Source organism: Mastigoproctus giganteus, chromosome 3 (genome assembly GCF_048544385.1).
Source record: "Mastigoproctus giganteus isolate SK-2022 chromosome 3, ASM4854438v1, whole genome shotgun sequence".
NCBI classification, from domain to species: Eukaryota; Metazoa; Arthropoda; class Arachnida; order Uropygi; family Thelyphonidae; genus Mastigoproctus; species Mastigoproctus giganteus.
In genome coordinates, this window is record NC_143577.1 from 213,065,729 (window position 1) to 213,074,798 (window position 9,070).

The following is a 9,070-nucleotide window of genomic DNA, read 5'->3' on the forward strand; positions in this document are numbered from 1 at the left end:
AAAACAAAATCTATATTTTAAGATATTATTTTCTGTTTAATATTTATAATCCATGCGGGGGAAAAAAAAAAAAAAAAGATGACATTTCTCTCTTTTAGCACTATCATTAATTTGGCCAACATTGTTACTTAGAATGAATAGCTCTTCTTTTAACGCTATCATTAATTTGGTCAACCTTGTAACTTAGAATGAATAGCTCTTGCAAATTACAGCCATATAAGTTTATTTCAGGGTACTTACATGAACTGGTAATCAACCGAGGATGGTAGAGAGAAAATCCAATGTAAGTACAGCTGTAAAAATGCATGTTTCATTACAGTTGTGAAAGTTGACTTTGGTTGTCTGGAATTAAATCTGTGTGCCCTATGTGCCATGTAGTGGTCCTATGTTAACATTTCAGATATAGCTATTTGCAAGATATGGCTTTTTATCATTAATTTAATTATTTTCCTTGATTTTCAGCCTTTCAGTATGATAAGTATAAAAGTGAACTATGATGCTCAATATGTTCTACATTGTATTTCAATATCTGTAGAAGAATAAGAGGAATTTATCTCAATATGATATGTAGAACACTTCATTATGACACTCTTCAGCAATTAAAATGAATATAAATTAATGCAAAATGATTATAGTAATTAGATTAATTAAAAAACAATTAAAACAAGTTTAACGTAAATTTTGAAAAAAAGACTTTCCTTCCTGCAGCTGACAGGGCTTTTTGACCTGTATGTCTTGATCACAGGAATGGAAATAAATCTGAATGTGTGTGAGCTTGAATCTTAAATAGAGAGATTTGTCTTGGATGCATGTGCGTAAAAGATCATGATTATTTGTCTTCATGCAAGCACATAAAAGACCACGAATCAGAGATTAGATATGGACAGCAAAAGGTTAATAGAATTCTCATGTAATTTAATTTCGACAATTTCTGCAATTAACAGTCTAGTAAAATTACGTTGGACACTTAGTATTTTGGCCTCATTGAATAAAAATGTATGGTTTTCATTAACAGTGTGAAAGGCCAATTCTGACGCTGCTAAACGAGAAGCATGGACTGAGAATGCATGCTGCTTTACTCTCAAATCCAGCGTGCATTGAGTCGAACCCTCATAAGACAAGTCACAATCACTGCAAGGAATGTTGTATACCAGGTCATTTATTTGTGTAGCGAAAGAGGAAAGGACTAAGCGATTGTTCAGTACAGCATGTAATTTCTGTATTTGTCTGGCCAAAATTTTAAATTCGGTATCTTTAAAGAATCTGTTAAGCTGTTTGTGCCACTGTCCAATGTATGGGACAGAGCCTTTCAGTATATAATTAATTTTAGTGCTAAAGTTGACTGCTGCTAGCCTTTGCTTTTTTTTTTTTTTTTTTTTGAGATTTTTAATAATTTTAAATAAAAAAAATTTTAAATTCAATAATCATTTCTTTTAATTTTTCTTTTAATCCATAATTCTTTTAATACACATTGTCCTATATCCATTAGGCTGTTGCCATTTCCTTTGTTTAGCGTGAAATTTCCAGTACATATAATGTGTTTTCATGTCCTTTGTCTGCAGGTTCATCATTATATACATCCAACTGGTTTAAATCTGGTTTTTATCACTTTCATTTAAACACATTCTATTTGCATGTTTTATATTTGTAAAGCTATTATTATACTGGGCCTTCAAAGTGTTAAATGGAAAACATGGCTTTAGAGGTACTTTCTGATGTTGATATCTATTTATTTTTATTTATTTTTTTTTTGATATTTCTCTAGTATTTATTAAATGTATATACACACTTATGAACACAACTAAAAAAGAAACAAAAATAAAGGTTTCGAAATTACCTGCACTTCATATCTGGACCATCAACTACAACAGTGCATACTCCATTTTTGCAAGACTGCTTGCCAACTAGGTTATGGGGATGTGGTTTATAAGGAGGCCCTGCCTTCGTAACACAGGATACTAATACAACAGCTGACTTATTACAGTTTACAATCTAAAGAAATAAAAATGTCCTTCTGTACAAACAGCTCACTCCATATAAAAATATTTAAATTTAAATACTTTTTTCTCACCTTAATATTAAGAACATTGTAAATTAAATTTAATTAAGTTCACCATATACACATTTTTTTTAATTTCGATATTCATGTTTAGACCAGTTTGTCTAACCAGGTTATGGGGATATGGCTTATAAGGAGGCCCTGCCTTGGTAACAAGGATACTAATAAAACAGCTAACTTATTACAGCTCATTCCCCGTATATGAGGCTTTCAAATACAGTACTAAAGATATAGCTTAATCATTGTCTTATACAATGGAATAATCATGCCTTTGTCTCAGCTTGCAAAATTCTTCTATATCATTGATAGCACTTCACGAGCTGTCCTAACTTCCTGTTTGCACTGTTCAAAGAATTTCATGTCAGAGCATATAATTACAGCCGTCTTTTTCATTGTTTGAAACCATGATTGTGGTACCACCCAACTGGTACATAATGAGCCGTGATCAAAAAATTTGGGAACTGACTTTATCTTGAAACTGTGGTGCCGTGGCAAGTTACAACTTATCATAACATGTTCAGTTCACTCATCATAACACATTATCATATCATAACAACTTATCATAACATGTTCACTCATCTAAGCATAGTAGTGCATGAATCATCTGTTTATATGTAGGAAGCATGAATTTGCACACATTGAATAGATGTTTTATGTTTTATCACTTTTACAATGAGTGATTTTATAGAGCAGCAAAATTTGCATCAAAATTAGGGGAAAGAGCAAAAGAAACCAATAAAATGTTAAAACACCTTTCAGAGAAGATGCTATATATTGTTTGAACACTTTTCAGCAGTTCACAAGTTTAAAGAGGGCTGCTTATCTGTTAAAGATGTTCTTTGCTCTGGCCACTTCAACTTCAGAAACTAATGATTCAATCGCTTATGTCTGATCTGAACAGAGTGATCAACATTTAAAATATGTGAAATTGGTTTTTTTAATGGAACATGTCAATCAGTTTTAGCACAAGGTTCAGAAAAAAGTGACATATTTCAGCCAAGTTTGTGCCTCATATCCTCTCAGATGATACTGAGAGCAGCGAGTTCGCACAGTTCAGGATTTTAAATGTGCTGCTGCTCACCCCACTTTGTTTCTTCCATGATTACTGGTGACAAAGCATGGGTGGCTATACACCTACAATAATAGAAACAAAGGACCAGTCTTCTCAAAGGAAGACTCCATCTTCTCCAAAGTATTTATTAAAATCATATGATCATTTAATAATGTTAGTATTAGTAATGGTCACATGGTGCAAAAAGCCTATGGCTTAAGCTGCACCAGCCAAAAAAAAAAAAAAAAAAAACACAAATAAAACAATGATAAAAAAAAAATAATAAAATAAATAAATAATAATAATTAATAAAAGAAAAGGAAATTAAACCTATCATCCTATGCGCTTCCCTGACCCGAAGGTACCATCCAGATGACCTTTGAATTTCCCCAAACTGTCAGCCTCTACCACCCATGTAGGCAACTTATTCCAGTAATTTATAACTTGCTGGCTAAAATAAAACTTCCTGTAGTCCAATCTAAACATTTCCCCCCTTAACTTGAATTTATGTCCCCTAGTTCTAGCATCATTTATAATCTTGAAAATTTCGTCCTCATTCATTTTACTAATGCCTCTCAGAGCCTTAAACACCTCAATCAAATCTCTTCTAAGGTGTCTAGTTTCCAAACTCTGCAACCCACATATTCGAAGTTTCTTCATAAGGACGCCCTTTTGCCGATCTCACCAGGCAAGTTACCCGTCTTTGCACCCTTTCAAGAAGCTCAATGTCTTTCTTTAGGTGCGGTCTCCATACTTGAACACAGTATTCCAAGTGTGGTCTAACAAAAGCCTTATATAATGGGGTTATCACGTCCCTATCTCTACTTGCAAAAGTTCGATAGATCATCGATAGGACACCATGGGCCTTCCTTGCAACCTGTTTACAATGCTCAGAGAATTTCATGTCTGACCGTATCGTAACACCCAAGTCCCTTTCCTCCAGTACTGGGTTTAGTTGAACCCCACCAAGTGAATAAGTTATTTTGGGATTACTGTTTCCCAGGTGTAATACTTTACACTTTGTTGGATTAAAGCATAGCTGCCATTTTTCTGACCATTCCTGAAGTCTATCTAGGTCTCTCTGAAGAAGCTCAGCTTGACAGTGATCATTAACTACTCTACCAATTTTAACATCATCTGCAAATTTAGACATCACGCCCTCTATCCCTTCATCGATGTCGTTTATGAAAATTAAAATGTTAATTAAATATCAAAAAATATTTGTTAATTAACAGAAATCTAATTCACTAACTGAATTCTTTATTGGTGGCATGCAGCTACTTTCAACTCTTAACTGCCAAATACTATTATATCAAAACAACAATTAGCTGAAACTGTAAATAAAATCTGTGAATACTAAGGGTTCCCTAAATAACACAAGCAAAACACACAGGTAAAAACATCATACTTGTAAGAAACCCTGCGTGGTTGCTTACAAGACGTATAGATTTTGTCCACATAAAGCTTGTAAAAGATATTTTAAATGTAAAAGAATATTTCATGCATACGCTGTTCAGTTTGTTTACTTTTAATTCTTACCTTTTAAGATAAATCTTATAATCTATAACATTATCAAACAAATTTGCTTATACTCTGTATGACTATTATGTGTCTAAATAAACATCAACTATGATGTGTATAAAAGAAAACTAATCAGTTTATTATACCTGTATTGAGGGATATGTCTTATGCTTAGGGGTGCTGCTGGCTCCTGGAATGCATCCAGCTGAACGCCCTTCACATTCATAGCGAAACCTAACCCCCCTGGATGCTGGCTGTTCTAGTATTTTCACATAAGGCAATTCCTGTATCCTGGTATCCATGTAGACAGTAGCATAAATAATGCAGGAGTGGACTATATATGTACCTATTTATGCACAGTTAAAAAAATTACAATGTAAATTAATAAAAATTTAATAAAATTGTACTATATTCCAGTTACATAACTGGCAAAGTTAATTTTAATATAACTTACATTACTGGATGAAATACGTACCGCTCTCATATCTCCAAGCAAGTCAAAATATCCATCCATCTTCATATTTAACTCTAAACAGTTCTTTAAAGATGTGGATTAAATGTTTCTACTTATTTGTTTATAGTGGATTGCAGTATATTGAGGAGATTTTATATATATATATATATATATATATATATTGAGCTATACTTGATATTTCACATAGATAGCCAATAAAGAATGCCCAGTTTATTTCCACATGACCTAAGCACCTGTATGAATGAAAGAACAAACAGGATTATGTACTGGAATTAACAATGCATTTCTATGCTAAAAATACAGTGGTATATATTATTCCCTACATTACAAATTCTCATAAAAAAAGTATGCTAGGTAAAAAAAAAAAAAAAAAAAAAAAAAAAAGTTTATTTTATTGAAAGAACTCAAAAAAGTTTTCATACAGATATTAACAGGTTTCTATGTCCGCTGCATGTTTGGCCCGAAAGATGTCAAAGCAATATTCAGTTGCACACCAACCACAGTCCAGCATCTGTGGCACTGTAACACACTTGTTCCTTAACTACAGAATAAAAAAGTCCAGAGGTTAAAACTGAGGAGCAGGAGAGCAAAGAAATGGGTCCTCCCTGTCAAATCCACTATCTGGAAATGGGTTAACGAGGAATTTTCTAATAATCTCTCAAGTTCCAGGGTAGACGAGCACCACCTACTGAAAAATAGCATTTGGTTATGGATATTCAATTTGTGGCAAAGCAGATAGCTGAAGCATATTCAGATAACTAGAACTGCTGACTATCTGCTCCAAAAAAAAGGGACCAACCACTTTGTGACAAGAATTTGTGTGCCATGCATCCAACTTTGTACCATCCCTCTCACACATGTGAATTTTCAGCACTCTAAATTTTGTAATTATTTATGGCACTAACGCATGACAAGCAACATATGAATACATACACATGAACATTCCTTGTTGTTATTTGGTTTTTAGGAGCATTAGCAACTAAGGCCATATTGCTCCGGGAATATGCGGTGGTCATTCCCTGACCTTTCCGCATCCTCCGTATTTGGTGGTGACGGGCTCGAACCCTGGTCCAATCAAGAAGCGTGTGCTACGCACTGCTGCTCCTTCCCACCTGGCTATGGAGGCGCCTTACACATGAACATTGACATAGTAACACATGAATCTCATTTATCTATAGTCAGTCTAAATAAAATAAAACTGAAAGCACTACAACTGTTTATTCCACCAAAAAGTGAAAATAATCTAAATAATGGTTATCTGTTTTGTTACATTTTAAAATGAGTAAGCAAGCAATTTTATATCATTTTGTTCCAAATTAGGGAGAATACCACAAAACTCATGACATGTTTAAAAAAATGCTTTCACAGAAGATGTTCTGTACTGTTCAAGACTTTTTAGCAATTCAAAGTTTAAAGAGGCCCACTTGTTTATCAAAAATAACCCTCATTCTGGTTGCCTTTCAACTTCAAAAGGCAATGATTCAATCTCTCGTGTTCATGATCTAAACAGGGGTGATTGACGTTTAAGAATTTGTAGTAGCTAGTAAAACTAGTATTTCTTATGGGACAAGTCAATCAATTTCAACACAAGATTTTGGAATGTGACAGGTTTCAGCCAAATGAAAGCCACACATCCTCACTGATGATTCCAGAGAGTGCTAATTTCTCACATGTCAAGACCTTCATCAATGTGCTACTGCTGACCCATGCTTTGTTTCTTCTATCATTATTGGTCACAAATTGTGGGTGTATAGTTATGACATGGAAACAAAAGTCCACTCCTCTAATTGGAAGACTCATCTTCAAAGACCAAAAAAAGCAAGACAATCTCAACCAAATGTGAAGATCATGCTTATTGTATTTTTTTTACTTGCAGAGTCAAAAAGAAAAATGAGAGAGAGAGTTTATAATTATTTAAATGGTCAAGCCTAGCCTATTGTACAGGGCTGTTACAAAGTAATTTAATGTAAAAATATCTAAAGTTGTGATGTAAAGATATTTACTCCATATTCAAGGAAATATAATCAAGTTTTATCATAGGGCCTCAATTTATGTGGCTATAATATGCTCAAAATGTCCTCTGAATCAATAAAAGCTCTAACCTAAATAATGAAATTCTGGACAGGGAGAAAAGTTTATCTTGGGACACAATCATTATCTTTATTTGGTTCACCCTCTTTAGTCATGTAGCACCTTTTGAGTCATGTCCATAGTTGCAGCCTTTTAAGTAAAATAACACAACCAGTAACCAGTTGGGTTCAAATCTGGCCTGTAAGGCAGACACATTGTTTCAAAAGCTCAACAACTGTTTCTTCTATCAAAAAGTGGAAATAATGTAGTAACTTTTGGCAGATTTGTTTCAGGAGAAGCATCCCATCCTGCTAAAATGTTACCTGGTCCAATGCCCCTCTGCCTCAAGTGCAGAATGAAAACATTTGCAATCAAAATATCTGCACATCATAGCCAATTCATGAATAAAGTAACAAAAGTGTCCATTAATATATGATCCTTCTTATCATGTAATGGTTTGTCAGTTACTGCATGTAAGTTTTCTTCAGCTCATGTAACAGTTACATAGGTATCCCTCATTTAGCATGGTAGATATATTCCAGAAAATTGGAAAACTAAACAAAATTATGCTAAAAGAAAATTACTTTTCAATAAGAATATATCTACTAATGATAAGGTGTGCTCCTGACTTAAACTTTTTTTATGTATAATGTCATAATAAGTTGTCCCTGTAATGTTTTTCATTCAACTGTCAAAGTATTATTTTGCAATAACTATATACATACAAAACCTCACAAGCCAGAAAATTTAATTAAAAACTAAAAATATATAAAATAAGATTAAAAAACAAAAATAAAATTTTGAAAAAAAAAAAAAAAAAAATTACAGAATGGATTTATTAGGAATTCGTGGAGTTATTTACTGTGATGGAGAAGGCCTTATTGTTTTTGATGGATGCGTGCATCACATCAGTGTGTTCTAATCGAAGCATCCTTGTACTTGGTGCTGATAAAAATATGTCTGGTATTATGCACAGCATTAGACTTCTGCTTCTTCCTACAAATTTCCCTGCAATATTCAACCAATTGATCTAAGTCCCTGCAAACACAACATTTGGTTCATTATGGGATTTATCTCTTCAATAACTGACTGCATCTCATCAATTTAAGTATAAACATCCTACTTTCTTTGTTGTAATTTGATGAGTGATCTGTACTTCAGTCTTTTTCTTCCTCTTATTCTGAACTTGAAAAAGTTTTTATTTAAATTTTTTGTTTATACTTTGGGACAGCCACATGGTTAGATGGTTTCATAAAACAGACTACAAGAAACAGCACTGTAATTAGCAGGCATGAAGGTTGCTCAAAGCACACGTAGTTATGCAACCTCATGCCTGACTGCTTGGCTATGGTGGCTCATCCTCTTCAATTCAATTAAGTCTTCATCTGACAGAACTACAATTACAAATTTAGCAACTCTATCACATCTCCTTCTTCAATCTAATCAAAGCCCATATTTTCAGAAAGTTTGACAATGCCCATTATTACAGCTGTTTGTTGATCAAAGCCTTGGAAATCAAACACACCTTCCAGCCATACTTTTTTGCTACACTAAGTTCAATGTGTTGAACTTTAATTTCACCACAAGATTCTCCAATACTGTTAATGGCAACGCATGATGTAATTTCCTCTTCTGTTCTGCAAATCATCTTGGCTAATGTCTTCTTTAAAAACTTTGTAATAAATGTGTAGATTACACCTTGATCCTTATGTTGGATCCAGGCCATTGTATTTTTTGGAAGAAATTCAACTATAATTTTTTTAGACTTCTATTTCATTGGGTGTCCAGAAGCATTGTTGAGAAGAACATGCAATAATATAATAATAAATTATAAAAAAATACATTATAATAAAAATAATAACATCATGCTCAAAGAATGCTTTGTGCATGATAT

The 9,070-nt window shown here is 33.4% G+C and overlaps 1 protein-coding gene across 4 annotated transcripts in view; it reads right to left on the reverse strand.

Annotated features, from left to right (window-relative positions):
- LOC150088667 (embryonic polarity protein dorsal-like) overlaps positions 1-5,222 on the reverse strand; it is an 83,240-nt gene extending 78,018 nt beyond the window's left edge. For 3 of the 4 annotated variants that reach the window (XM_090370855.1, XM_090370854.1, XM_090370852.1), the window contains exons 1-3: positions 5,107-5,222; positions 4,778-4,977; positions 1,838-1,992 (exon numbers count right to left, since the gene is read on the reverse strand). In XM_090370855.1, coding sequence (XP_090226981.1) covers positions 1,838-1,992; positions 4,778-4,933 — 311 coding nt within the window. In that variant the 5' untranslated portion in view covers positions 4,934-4,977; positions 5,107-5,222. Of the gene's footprint in view, positions 1-1,837; positions 1,993-4,777; positions 4,978-5,085 lie in introns of all 4 variants that reach the window. The other variant, XM_090370853.1, reaches the window with a different exon arrangement.
- Between the last annotated feature and the right edge of the window lie 3,848 nt (positions 5,223-9,070).